Below are 15,075 nucleotides of genomic sequence, written 5' to 3'. Positions count from 1 at the left end.
AAGTAAAAGTCAAAGACTTTTACAGTGATTTACAGGGTCTTAAATTACATGCACTCTTACCCTGCCCCCCCCCCCATTCTGGTCTCTTGCCTGCTCGCTCTGCCTATCCCCCACATTGGCCACCTCTGCTGATCCTCCCATGTAATCTGCATTTTCCTGCTGTTCTCTGCCAACGGCGCACTTATATGAAACTTCAGGGGTCAATCTTTTACCAGCTTGTTCAAAAACTCCTCTCGGTGAGATCTGCCGTGACTGCTATTTAAAATTGCAGCATGATATCCTGGTTTTGTGGTTTTCTTTTTTTCTGTAACACATACTATATAAGTTCTGCTCCCTCTGTTAGAGGGCAGTGAGGGCAAAGATCTTTGTTCACTGAAGTATCACAGTGCCTAGAGCATGGTATGTACTCAGTAAATAGTTTCTGAATGAATTTCAAACTATTTCCGGGTTTGCAGAGTAGTATTTCATTGAACAAAGATTTACTGAATCAAAACTGGTTGAGGTTTTACTAGATCAAGAAATGGACACAGAACTGAGGTGACACTTAATGCTCCAGAAATCCGACAAATGAGCTTCATGAGCTTAATTTCATAGCTTTTTTGGATATTCACTATAAAAACAGTTTCTGTCCTGACCTGATCTTTAAAAGAGGTAATAAGAAAAGTGGTTCAGTGCATGATACGCATTCAGGTAGCATGAATTCAACTAAATGCTCAACAAAAGAAAAAGCAAAGCAGGGCTACTACTACTTAGGGTGCCTCAGAGGTAAACCCATGTGTGATGAGGCCAGTTTCTCTGTACTTTACAGTGTAAGCATTTTGCTGTATGAGTCTTCTTGAAATTCATAGTTTCTGAACATAATTTTCTCTGGTGCTTACTGGCACCATTTGAAAGCTGTGAAAGCTGGATGAAATCACACTGTAGCTAGTGATGGTGTCTTCATGTTAACAAGACACGGAGTACTGGAAAATTGGAAAACCTTTCCTATTGTCGACCACCTCACTTACATAGGCAATAGGTGGAAAATCCTCAAAATCACCCATACGTTCCTTCCTTAGATTTTACCAACTGTTATCAAAAATGAAACACATGGTGAAGGCACATTCGACTGGAGGGGAATGAGGAAAAAATATTGAGCTAGTTGCTGTGAAGGTAAGTCATGGAGACTTCACAGAACAGAAATTTATTCTTTGCTCTAATATCCATTTGACAGAGGCTCTGCCATGGATTCGTTGAAGTGTCAAAAGCTTCTATTTGTCCAGTTCCTTCTTTATGGTGGTGCTGTATGTGTTTGCATATCACAAATTTCTTAATTTCCAAGTTGATAACTGCGCACATATGTACACTGCTCCATAAGAAATCTTGGCATCTTTAAGATGATGAGAAGACATTTATCTCAGAGTAATGCTACTCTGGTAATTGTCTTTCTCAAAGTTCTAGAGGGCTAAATGTTTTCTGTTCTGGCATGCAGTTGATTCTATTTCTGGTACCTTGGGATTTCCCTTTCTTTTAGAGCCTGGCAACATTCTGACAATTTGTTGAGATATAGTGCATCTAACATTTTTATGTTTTTGGAGCAGAAAGAGGGGGAAGGGAGCATTTACCCATTAATGTCATTTCAGCCCACCATGTTGCCAGAGGACAGAGATACTCTATACTATATGGCATGCCTTTGCACATTCCCGAATTGAGGTTTAAGCATTCTATTAAATACTTTATATTAGGGACACCTGGGTGGCTCAGTCAGTTAAGTGTCCAACTCTTGATTTCAGCTCAGCTCATGATCTCCTGCTTCGGGAGATGGAGCCCCAGATCAGGCTTGCTGACAGCATGCAGCCTGCTTAGGACTCGTGCTCTATGTACCCCTCTCCCCACTGGTGTGCATGTTCTCTCTCTCAAAATAAATAACGTTAAAAAAAATTATGTTAAATTTTAAAGTAATTAGTTCTACATTAAAGTTGATGACAGCACACACAAAAAAGGTCTATAATTACATAGTACTAAGGTTTGTCAAACAAGAGTTTTTTTTGTTTTGTTTTGTTTTTTTAATGTTTCTTTTATTTCTGAGAGAGAGACAGCATGAGCAGGGGAGGGTCAGAGAGACGGACACACAGAATCCGAAACAGGCTCCAGGCTCTGAGCTAGCTGTCCGCACAGAGCCCCGTGCGGGGCTCGAACCCACCAACCGTGAGATCATGACCTGCGCCAAAGTCGGACCCTTAACCGACTGAGCCACCCAGGCGCCCCAAATAAGACAGTTTTTACTGAATTTGATTCCCCCCCTTGTCATATTTGCATGGTAGTTTTTTTAAGTGAATACTCTTAAAGATATGTCCCAGAATTCTCATGGGAGTAGAACACTAAATAATGAACTTGGGGTAGCTTTGTTTCATTGCCTTGAGTTCCTGTTATGGAAGAGATCCAGACCTCATTCTATCTGGACATTACTTCCCTCAGTTGGATATCCTAAGATTGAGATGTGATTTGTAAAGATCTTACAGGCTCTACAACTCCATGATGGGTCATTCTGAAATAGAATATTTACAGTATTTAAGCGTAAAGCCAAAGAGCTTGGGATTTAAAAAAATTTTTAGACTAAAGGAAATGGGGCAGCAGAGGCAGTTTTAGAACCTATATATAGTCACTAGGAGAAATAAACCTGTAGGATATTCATTTTACTTACACAATTTACTAAAGGGAGGAATGTCAGTTCAAGAAACTGGGGGAGCAGCAATAAGTACTATTAAATCAACTGCAAAGAATTTATATTCCTGGATAAAGGAATTTATTACATTTATAAACTATGTGTGCTCAAGAACATTTATCATTTAGAAATGACTGAAAATTGCAGTGATAATGTGGGAGAGGTTTTAGTTACAATGTAAGCATCTCATTTGTTGGATTCTAAAGTACTCCAAAGGTGTTCTGATACATTCCTGTTTGGAGTGAGCAGTCCACTTTCTGGTCAAACATCACACAAGGATTATCCATTTCTCGCCAAGAGCCTTATGGTGGTTTGTAAATATGACTGGTCTCCTTTCTGCTTTCTAACAGCCTCCCCATGTTAGCCTTGCCACATGGTCAGTCTTCTGTTTGGTAGGTTTTATAAATCCTAAAAGCTCTAGTTCAGAAACAGCTCTAATAAACCGAGCACTGGAGGGTGTGGCTAAGGAAATTTGCCATATTTTTTGACAAAAAGAGGTTAAAATCTCAATGTTAAAACATCAGCTGTTAAACTAAAGTACAATTCAAATACGTACTCCTAAATTAAACCATAACCCTTACTGGAAAACATCAAATCTAATTAGAATCCACTGTCCATAAGACATGAATGGTAAAGTGCTTAACACTTACCTGATTCTAATTTTTCATACAGTCTGAAAATTGCTTCCCCTTCAACTTCTAAAAGTACATGATCACCTTAGAAAAACACAATTACAATAATGACAGTTATGGGACATTTTTGCTGAACCCTGGAGTATGACCTTGATAAAAGTTTTGGACCAAATATTTAGGTTTGGTCTCATTTAAAATTTGGAATAAGTGTTTAGAAACAAGTTGTTCTGGGATGGTATCGTTAACATTAACAAGTAATAAGGTTGTTTGGGGCACATCTTTATAAATCTCTATCTTAAGTCTGGAGAAACCATAGACTTATACTCTGTAAAAACTTAGACACTGTAGAACCAGTTTTTTAAAAAGGATACTGGATAATTTCATTCCTTTCTTCTGCAGTTATAGAATTTGCATCCATTTTTTCAGCAGATGTCACAACTGTTGCAAAAGCCTTTTGAGAGATAAGACAGAAGAAAATAAAAATCTCTATCATTGCCAAGTATCTTTTAATGCACTTGATGACTCTGTATGAAGCCAGGTCATGTATTGCTACTGATAGCTGGCACGTTTTTAAAATATTACACCAAATTTCAGGTTCTTAAAACTTCTCTTCTTAGAAGGTGCCAACCATGTAGATTTTTAAATGGTGGTATCTGTTAAATGGGGCCTTCGACAGAGTTAACTTTGTAATGCTCTTCTGAGAATGGAAAGAAGTTATTTATCTCAGTAACCAGTCGTCCATGGCCTTGCCAAGCATTTCTTGTACTTCCTGATTGCTACATCTATTGTATAGCTTTTCCAACATATATATATTTTTTTATGTGATAAGGGAAACGCTACTTGTTAATACACTTCTGTGGAATAACAGAACCAACCTAAACTGTTTAGGTCTTGCTTATTGTGAACTGTGGGGGTACTCTGACCTGGCACACTCACAGAATTGGCTTGGTTGAGGTGTAGAATCATAGTGCAAGGGACCTGGAGTGAGACTGTTGAGTGACCTGCTTTTCTGGAGATTCTGCAGTATGAGGGGATTTATGCTTTCCAAACAAAAGAACAGGACATTAAAAATGAAATAAAAGATAAGTTACAAAGTACCAAAAGTATTAAAACCCCAGGAGGATGGTCATGGTGGCTAGACAAACAGCTTGCTCTTTCCCCCCGACCTACCTCTGACCAGTCCACAAGGTTGATTAGCCTGCTACACTCGAGGTGCAGTTTATATGCTATGCAGATGTCTGGGGCGACATTTGGAATGCAGCCTTCTTCGCTTTTCAGTGCTTCATTCTAAAAACAACAGCAAACTAAGATGACTACCTTTTAGAAATGATTAGGAAAAGAGGCAAACATTAATAAACCCCCAAACTAAATTCAGGAAACCAGTAAATGGAGTCTTTGGTTTCTTTTATTTATAGAAATAATTATACTCTATTAATACCAATATACCATTACCAGGTGGTAGTTAAGTTCTCTCTCAGAAAGTAGTCAAACACTGCAGATCCTAACTAACTCCTACAAAACCCATCTTTTTAAACTTATTTGAAATCCATAATTCTTATTGAGAATCTCTCTCACACATACATACACATGGAGATTGTAATTTGGCTTCCCAAAGACTCCAAAAATCACACCAGATCTCTACTGTGACCTACCACTAAAGAGAAAAGTTTTAATTTGTGTTTTATATGATAAAAATATTTTGTGCTTTGAAGTTGAAATTATTAAGGCTCCCCACTACCACCATCATTGAAAACCATTGATTTATACCTTCCTACTCAGTATTCTCCTGTAATGCTCAGCATGCTAGCTTGAGTGCCATTTTGGAATAGAATACCAGGAGAGTGGAACATTCTTCATAGATTTTTATGGAATCATTTCTTAAATATATTTTGTGCCAAGATTTCTAGGTGTTTAACCGAGTTCATAACAAAATAACTTATTAGCAAATTGTCAACAGATTATTTTATGTATACATAAACTTACTAAAATGTTTAAAATGATGGCTTGATCTGATCACACAAGGAGGTTTTTAAAAATTCTGAACTATACTGAACTCCGTTTAAAGAACAGCTTTTTTTAAAGTTTATTTTGTGAGAGTATGCGTTCAAGCGGGGGAGCAGCAGAGAGAGAGAGACAGAAAGAGACAGAGACACAGAGAGACAGAGAGAGAATATCCCAAGTGGGCTCCACACTGTCAGTGCAGAGCCTGATGCAGGGCTTGATCCCATGAACCATGACATCATAATCTCAGCAGAGATCAAGAGTCAGATGCTCAACCAACTGTGCCACCCAGGCGCCCCAAGCATAGCTTCTTGGAACCAGTAAATGTGTCTGGATTTTAGGAGTTTCATCCCTGCCAGATTACTGGCCATCCTCTATACTCAGCTTTGAGATACTGTCTCAGAGTAGATCTTTCTTGGATTTAAAATCCATGATGAAATCCCAAACTATTTCTTAAATCAGAAACAACCATTTGGATCTTGTAAGTAATTTCATTAGGTCGTACTGTTTGATCCATGATCTGCTGTTATATAAGTCTGAAGGAAACGTTTCACAAGAGTAGTAGCATTATACTCTGGCAGCTTCCTGCCTGTGATCCGGCATTTTATCACATGAAGGGGAAGATAATTACACACAATCAAAAGTTGGCAGCATTATGCAGGGGTTAGAAAATGCCCTCTAAAGTCTAAAGAATTTATACCTAAAAGAGCTGTAATCCTGTGCTACTAACTCCCCATTTATTAGGACTGCAAATTACAAAATGTTTGTGGTAAATGAAGCCTGGGCGTCTGCACCAAACTTTCAGAGTAATGAATATTACTTTTTACCTTCAGATAATAATAAGGATTGTTGAGCGCAGTGTGGAGGGCGATTCTGGGAGCAGCGTTCAGGCGCTCACGCAGGGTGTGGGTGGCACTGAAGTACACCGCCTCGTGCAGAGGCTGTGTCTCCGGAGGCAGAAGGTATTCTCTGAAACAGCCAAAGGGAGGTATCTGCTTTTAGATAAGCACAGGTTTATTTTCAGTGTAACATTTTGTCAGTCCTTTGGAAAATTGAGCAACTTACTTAAAAATCAAAATCAAGACCCAAAAACAAAGGAAACAAAAGCCAAATATAACAGTACAGGTCCACTCAGAATTGTACCTCTTTCATAGAATATTTTTAAAATTTTTCAGATTCATTAGAGTTTAAGAAACTGTATTTCAGTTGATTTAAACCTTTAGGAACAAATGAACCTACGTTACATTTCTGCTCGAAAGCTTTATGATCGTTTCTTACAGTATTAAAGAATACTTTCTTGAAGTAATTGTTGAGAAAAACAAGATAGCTACACTCCTTACCACAGCAGACCTGTAACTCCTAGCAGGGTTTACAACACAGGCCTCAGACCTGGAATTAACAAGTTAGGGAATTCTTTGAGGATCACAGAAAATGTTTTGAAGTTTCACAGAAATGATGCCTGGGAGCTTTTTATAGGTTAGAATTAAATTATACGTTAGAAGATAGAAAAGGCTAAATTTTAGCTTCAGAATATTGGAAAACAAATTGTTCATCACTAAAATTTCAATTAGAAAAACCACTGAAACTTGTGTTTTTTCTCTTATTTATGAGCTAGATGACAAACCAATTTTAATGAAATCTGAATTTAGGAAATAAAGTTCACTTTCACTGTGTAATGAGCCTATCAGCTTGTCTCTGCCCTGACAGTGACATCACTCTTGAGTGGCTTGGAGGGTAGCAAACTGGAAGGGAGAAACTTTGGCAAACACAACACAAAGAGTAATAAATCACTAAGTTGATTAAAGTAGTTCATTTACATTCCTTCATAAAGATTCAGAAGACTTGGTCTAGGCCTGAGCTTTAAATATTTTAGCCACATGACAGATTTATGCCAGTGCACCAAGTGCAGGTAGAAAAAAGCAGCTGCCTCAGCCTAGCCACTTCTTCCCGGTGAAACTACCCTCTTCTTCCCGGTGTCCTGGCTGTCTCTCCTCCTGGGACACAATCCCACTACACTTGTTCCATCTGTGTGGCCAGTGGCTTTGAGGAAGAGAGGGAATGGAGAGGGTATTAACCATGCATATCACTCTTTCCCATCTTAAGAAAGCTCCTGGCCCCCTCTCATTCCACTTGTAGTTGCTGCTCTTTCCCCAGAGTTAATAATGAAACTCACTGGCAAAGTCTAGGATTTTGACTTGGCCCTAAGGATCCACATTCTATACCTTAAGTACTGCTAACCTCTTACTCAAATTAAATTAGCTGTAGCCTCTGGCATAGGTTTTATAACATCAACCCTCCCCGGGTGGCTGGCTACCCAGTTTATAATAAATTCTTCCTGCACCAACCTCAGGCTGTTTCTCCGCAATCATTATAATGACTGTCATTAAAAGACCCTGTTGAAGTCCCTGCTATGAAGTAAGGACTGGAAATCAAACAAGGCAACCAGACCGAGTCCAATTCAGAAAAAAATGTCACATTTTCATTTTTACTCCTCCTTTTTTAATATCTTTATATTTATTTAATGTTTAGAAATTCAGGTAATTCCCAAGGCAAAAGACCTGTGTGGATACCCTCAAAGAACGTCCATCAGAGGTAAAAGAAAATATTTGCCTGTATTTTGTTTACACTGGGCTGCTACATTAGTTGAACAAGAACAGTGACAAAACATCATCGTACGTTAGAAGTTTTGTCCACCTGCAAATGTGGAGATAAGCATAGAAACATCCTTCTGCAGCTTACTTGCTGGGGGAAGAACTAAGCAGTGAGCCTGGCACTGAAGCATCTCATTTTGGATTCAGATCAGAGCTTACAAACAAAAGAGAGGTGGTTTTGTGGGAACTGATAGGACCACTTAGTGTCAACAAGGGCTCCAAAGTTGAAGCCTGTATTCTGATGAAAACAGTAACTTAGAAGGTAGTACTTTTAATTCCCAGTAGTTTCATCAAGAGCTGCTCAAGGTAAACTGAGAACCCCATCTCTCAGAGTCCATTGGTTATATTTATCTTTAACAAACATCTTTTCTCCAGGACTCCAAGCTCTATTCAAACATCTGTGATTTGTCCTTGGAGACTATGGAGAAATGGAGAGGGACCTTTGATGGCTGTCAGTAGACTAGGACTGTGTGACTATCCAGAAGTCCTAGCTTTGCTCTGGGCTTCAGCTGCCACGACTCCTCAGGTCTCTTTTAGTCCTAACATGCTACAATCCTAATCTCTTCCTGCCTGGGACAATCAATTTTGATGAAGACAGGAAATCCTAGTATGGATAATTTTGTGACTTAACAACACAACACAATTCAGTCATGCGTAGCTTTATTTCAGTAACTGCTCAGAAAGGTAGAAAGTCAGACATAATTAGGTCAAAGATCACAAAAGACAAATAGCTGTTTGATTTCAAAGCCTACAATTCGGGATTTGTAGGAACTCAGAAAGGAACGTGACAGTTGGCCTACAATTATGTTAAAATACACTACATCTTTTAGCAGTAACAATGGCCACAGGTTGGTAAAAGAAAGGAGCCAGAAACTTGAGGCAAGAAACTACAGAACAATAAAGCCCAGTAGGGCAAGGTTAACTGTATGAGTTCTAAAAGGTCAATTCCCGCCAGCAGGTCAGTGCAATACTGCGTTGCATCACTTTTATAGGACACATTTCTCACTTTAACCTACATTTTGTCACACTTGGTTGATCATTTGGACCTCTTGCATGACATTAGTAATTTCTCCCTAATGATTAGGAACAATGACTCTGCTCCCACACTGTCCCAGAAAATGGAACTTTTCACTTTGAAGAAGGACAGGTTATTTATCAGAAAATTACTCTCTTCAGTGACTGAGCTGTTCTTTTTGGCACTTGATTATATTCAGTGCCTAGCCTACTGTTTGAATTGCCATTAAAATACAGAATAAGCAATGATAGGTAACATTTTTTTCCTATATTTTAAGTATTAAGTCATTTTATTTTTCACACTTTTTCCCCCCTACACCATGTCACAACAGCCTGAAAAGCAGCTTACGTGGGTAATCCTACACAGCTACATAATACTTGCTTTTGGGAAATACATGCATCAGAATGATCTGGGTTTCCCAAAAAGAAATAATCTTAAAATAGGCTGATGGACTTCTAAATTACATTTCTCAACATGAATTTAGTGCTGATAATAAGTTGCATTGGTATTCTTTAGAATTAGAAGTCCCTTACTCTGAATAAAAGAGGGCATTATGGCTAGCCAGCTCTGCCTTCTGGGCTTGGCCTAGACCCACTGTATTCCCAGCACAAGCAGAGCAAGGATAAAGTGCAATGCAAACACTGTTGTTAGGAAGGGCAAAAAAACCACTCAACTTTCTATTTCACCCCCACCCCTCCTAGCCCAGCCTAATGAACTAGATCAAATTTAAATTTGTATTCTTGAACTGGCAGTAAAGGAATGAACTAGTCATTTGATTAGACATCTTAATAAGGATGGAAAATGAATCAAAATTACAATTCTAAGCTAGATGAAGGGACCTGAAAAGCATAAAGCCTAATCTAGGAGAAAGTGCCCTGGATTGGCTATGTACAGCCATTACCCCAGTGTTATTGGGGAAAACAGCCAGATTTTTAGTTTTTAAGAGCAAGAGACTCACCTCACCAGACTGTCAATGAAGTTGACAACTTTTTCTCTGAGTACTTCAAACCTGGTCTGCTTCTTACTTGTTCTTCTTAATTCCTTCATTTCCAATAAGGACTATGGATGAAAGAACACAATTTTTCTGGTGATTTTGCAACCGAAAACTCAGAAGGGAGCTCTGGGTCCATAGATAGAATGTGCAGAGAAAGAGCCAGATCAAAATGGGTTGTGTTTCTTTTTATTTCTAAGGTCTGGAAAGAGTCTCTCCTCTTAAGTGTTTTGCTTCAAATATATATAGCAAGTTGATTTCAGGGAAAAAGAAAAAGGGCAGTTCACTCCACTTCTCGAATATGGTAGAGTGCTCACAATCCACAATCCACTACTTGATTTAAAAACAGGACTTACTTATATGGGGCACCTGGGTGGCTCAGTTGGTTGAGCGGCCAACTTTGGCGCAGGTCATGATCCCATGGTTTGTGGGTTCAGGTCCCACATCGGGCTCTGTGCTGACAGCTCAGAGCCTGGAGCCTGCTTCAGATTCTGTGTTTCCCTCTCTCTTGGCACCCTTCCCCATCTTGTGTATATGTGCTCTTTCTCTCTCTCAAAAATAAATAAATAAGGAAAATTTTTTAAAAAAAATCTTTTTAAAAAAAGAAAAAGACTTATAAGTGTAAGAAAAACAAACCCTTACCCTTTGGCCATATTAACAGAATAAATTCAACGTGTTCTGCCTTGCTTTGATTAGAAGTTTACTCTACATTTATCATAACTTGGCATCATGATACAAAGAATGTTCTTTACTCTGACAACCAAGATCCTAAAGTTAGAATTATCTGACCAAGATTATATTGGGTGTACTGTGGCTCAGTTCCTGCTCTCTATGGAATATGCATTAAAAAATCAAGTCCCAGGGCACCTGGGTGGCTCAGTCGGTTAAGTGTCCGACTTCAGCTCAGGTCATGATCTCACGGTTCGTGGGTTCCAGCCCCGTGTTGGGCTCTATGCGGACAACTAGCTCAGAGCCTGGAGCCTATCTTCGGATTCTGTGTCTCCCCCACTCTCTAACCCTCCCCTGCTCATGCTGTCTCTATCTCTCTCTCAAAAATAAATAAAACATTAAAAAAAGAACTTAAAAAATCAAGTCCCTAAAATTAATGAGTTAGGTTCTTTTGGATTTCTCAGTTTGATTAAACAAACAAAAAAAAAACACAACAACAAATGCATCAGATAAATAATCACACTCCTTTTTGCAACAATGTTCCCATTGTTTCCCTACTGCTAGTTAATTCCTTTTCTAAGACTAAAAGAACAGTTTCCACCTATGTTGGCTAGTAAATTTCAGACTTTGTAAATAGAGAATGAGGATGGCAGTGGATCAGATAAACAGGATGTTCAATTTGTAAGTGTGTTACAAAATCTGCTTTGTTCCTGATTATGGTTTAAAAATAAAAACATGGGGGTGGGGGGAGAAGGGAAGGAGGGTGATGGGCATAGAGGAGGGAACTTGTGGGGATGAGCAGTGGGTGTTATATCGAAACCAACTTGACAATAAACTATTAAAAAATATTAAGTTAAAAAAAAACATTGAGGGAGAGCTAATCTAGAGCACACGCTGAAAAAAAAATGGAATGTTGCAAGATGCAGTTGAAAGGAAAAGTTACCTTCTGAAGATGATAGAGATCTGTCTTCTGAAGCCCCTTTGACTGTAGCCCTGAAGTATCATCTTCTTCTTTGGCTTCTGCTTTTTAATATAAAACCAATATACAGCAACTAGGGTGAATCTATTCCAGTCAAGAGAACAAATATGTCTACTACTCCTTGGGAAATAAAGTACACCACAGTTCTTTAGCAAAGGGAAGAGAAAACTGTAGCTGGTAAAAGGTACAGTTGTGCTTCTAGAGAGCATGAGGCTCTAAAACAGCCTCTTCTAGAGTAAGGCGGGTTTTAGGAATTTCACATTCACATAGCTTATTTGGATTAAATCTAATACAAGAGGATGTGGCTATAGAATCTGCATTGTTCTCAAAGAATAAATTTCTTTCTAGCTATGGATAACTCTTCGAGAAAAATATAATTTAAGGTTAAAATATCTAATAAATTCTTTGTCCTAGTTCATTAACATATAGCAGAGCCTTAAATATCTGATCTGACACTGTAACCTACTTAACCCTCTAAATGTAACTTTAAACGCAGACTATAAAACACAGTTAAGTGTTAAGGAACCAGAGACAGCATATAGTCAAGTATTTCTACTTGTCTGATCTGTGTGTGTGTTGGGGGGGGGGTATTAATTTTACTTTATTATTAACAGAGTATCACTTTGGACTACAGATATTTCTTTACACTGGTTTTGCTACAACCTGTAAAACTCTTTATCTTCAGAACGTTAATCATCTTAATCTCCAAACTTCCCATTTCAAAGCTGCATTTCTTTTTTACTTAGCACATCACAGAATTTGTTTCACCAGCTTATGTTACATTAATTATTATAATATCTGAAGTTTTATTTAAAAAACAAAAACTGAGTCTAGTTTTGTAAAAGATTGAAATTTACCTAATTTACTTATATACATTAAGTCTTTTACCTTATTTATGTTAAGGGTGTTCCCTCACTGTCCCAATAACTACAGTTATGGGACATGTTAATTATGAATGAAAGAAAAAAAACAATGAGCTGGCTTGTGACAGGGAAGATGGAGCCTGGGTGCTAGCACCAGCTAGCTATGGGATCTGGAGCCAGTACATTCTCTTCCTGGACTTTATCTGTCTGTAAGTGAACTCAATGATTTCTACACTAATTTCCAGTCCTTTACAATATGATTTGAAAAATGGTTCAGCTCATGCTGTAGTGCAAAAGAGCAATGACTACACATAGCCTGAGGCGAACCCTCTTAGTACTGTACTTTCTCACGCGGGCTGCTCATGTCACTCCAGGCAAGGAAACTTTGTCTACATCTTCCACTGACTATGCACTTCCACCATGACCTAGCATGGCAGCTGTGAAGAGATACGGATGGATCTCAACAAGGGCAGTTTCCTTTAATCCAAAGGATTTTCAAGACAAAGGAACACTTGCCAAACATAGAAAGTAGTGACAGACATTTCAAATGTGAAGTATTTTCATCATGCCATGTCTAATCTATGTGCTTATACCAAGCTGCCTCATTCCCTCAACCTCCCAAATTAAAATTTCCCTAAGTAGGGGATGATAAAGGGTCTATACTCTGTTTGTTTTACCAAAAGAATACCATACTTTAGTGCTAGAACAAGAGCAAGAGAAGAGCCCGTGAAAAGTTAATGGTCAGTATTAACCATGGTGCCCCTGGAGAACACGGAAGTCCTGCTGCATCAGAGAACATAGCATAGCTATCTATACACAGGCAGGCATCCCTGCATTCAGCAAATACAAATGACCATGAGGTGGTCAGGCAAAATCAAGGATATGACAACACTCCAACATGGGAATGCCAGGCTGCCTCAGTTCATTTACTGAAAGATTCCAGCTTTTCTAAATCAGATTAAAGCAAATCTCATGCATATTTTGGTAATCAGCATACCAAAGAGCCTCATTTTTGTGAAAGTGGTTCACAGCTATTAATTTTTCAGGCTTACAAATGATTTATGCAGTGTTTTTGAAATCTATAAAGAATTTGATGAATGCTTAAGAAAAAGCATCTAAAAGGAGTCCTTAATTATGATGCCCTGCTACGCTCTCCAATCTTTTTCTTTTTGTTGCTTTTTTTTTTTTTGAAGGTAACTATGAGTCCTCTAAACTGTCCATCAGGAGAAAGAATTTTTTCTCCTGCCCATCTGATGATTTTCATTGTTTAAACCAAACGTAGGAGACAATCACTTGTCTTATTTCTAATTGTCAGGATATGACAGTCTGAGAGTTGGTATGCTGACTGACCATGAACTACTTGATCTCTTCATGTCTCAAACATCAGAAAATGGGGTTTTCCATGTTACTTTATTTCATTAAATGTCACAGCCAGCAGAATTGGCAAGACGCTATATTCTCACCATCAAGACTCTGAAACTGGGCCAGAAACTCCTCTATTCTCTTTTCTGTGCTTCCAAGCTGCTTTTCAGAAGAGGACTTAAAAACCTTGAAACATTTCTCAAGTATGGTCATCAGTTCATCCTTTGCCAACATCCTAGAACACAATCAGTGACAGGAGACATACTGTAATGGGAAAATTAATATACTTAAAAAACACTCTGCACATTGAATGTTTCTGGTCAGAAACAGATGGTATAAATCCCTCACTAGTAGCTACCAAATATGGGGGGAGATTTTCCTCAATGTATGTGACATTTCAGAAGTATTTAGAAAAGTTCTCATGATAAAGCTCAACTCAGAAACGTACAAAGTTCCAGGCTCACAGCCTGAATGCAGCACTTACTAGGTTTGTAATACAGAGCAAATTACCAAACCTCTCTGACCCTTAGTTTCCTTGTCTATAAAATGGAAATAAAAATTCACATATTTCGCAGGTTAGATGGAGGCTTAAAAATGAAATGAGGAGATGCATTTGAGGACTCTAGTACAGTGCTTACCACACAGCAGGCATTTAACGTTAGTGTCCCTTTGCTTCAGATCTAAGTATGAGACAAAAACGTCTCTCGAGGCTGTAACACTTAAGCTAAATGAAAGCTTGTTTGAAAGGACCAAAAAAAAAAAAAAATCACAATCATTTCTCTAATTACCATCTTAGCTATGTTTTAACATATTCTATGGGCTTTATAAACATCAGTCGGTAAATCCACTAAATTTTTTAAAAAGATAAGTAATTCTACTGTTTTATGTAGCACAGTGGAATGGTTGTATAATGCATTCAAGGCCACACAGAGGAAATCCATTAGAAATAGAACACAGATCTTCTAAAAATTAGGATCCCATTCTCAGAACCATTACTTATAAGATCTCTCGACTAAGATCATATTCAGTAACAGAATGAAATGGAATTAGGTCAATATTAGTAATTATTAAGTGCCATGACACAAGTATAAAAATTATTTTCAGCAAATGGACCTAAAAAATGAAGACTACTATGATTAAAAGTTCTTGTATTAATCATTAAGGACTCAGACAAATCCAGAACGTGGGCCATTCTGCAAGATATCTAC

At 38.2% G+C, this 15,075-nt stretch overlaps 1 protein-coding gene across 6 annotated transcripts in view; it reads right to left on the bottom strand.

Annotated features, from left to right (window-relative positions):
- Positions 1–2,762: 2,762 nt before the first annotated feature.
- ORC3 (origin recognition complex subunit 3) overlaps positions 2,763–15,075 on the bottom strand; it is a 60,252-nt gene continuing 47,939 nt past the window's right edge. For 4 of the 6 annotated variants that reach the window (XM_039219434.1, XM_039219440.1, XM_039219438.1 and 1 more), the window contains 7 exons: positions 13,969–14,102; positions 11,607–11,686; positions 9,962–10,062; positions 6,165–6,306; positions 4,507–4,623; positions 3,708–3,787; positions 2,763–3,153 (listed from right to left, as the gene is read on the bottom strand). In XM_039219434.1, coding sequence (XP_039075365.1) covers positions 3,048–3,153; positions 3,708–3,787; positions 4,507–4,623; positions 6,165–6,306; positions 9,962–10,062; positions 11,607–11,686; positions 13,969–14,102 — 760 coding nt within the window. In that variant the 3' untranslated portion in view covers positions 2,763–3,047. Of the gene's footprint in view, positions 3,161–3,707; positions 3,788–4,506; positions 4,624–6,164; positions 6,307–9,961; positions 10,063–11,606; positions 11,687–13,968; positions 14,103–15,075 lie in introns of all 6 variants that reach the window. The other 2 variants (XM_039219435.1, XM_039219437.1) reach the window with 2 other exon arrangements.

Source organism: Hyaena hyaena, unplaced genomic scaffold (genome assembly GCF_003009895.1).
Source record: "Hyaena hyaena isolate Hyena2069 unplaced genomic scaffold, ASM300989v1 scaffold_821, whole genome shotgun sequence".
Lineage (NCBI taxonomy): Eukaryota > Metazoa > Chordata > Mammalia > Carnivora > Hyaenidae > Hyaena > Hyaena hyaena.
The sequence above is the reverse complement of the archived record's forward strand: the minus strand, read 5'-3'. Positions and strand labels throughout refer to the sequence as shown.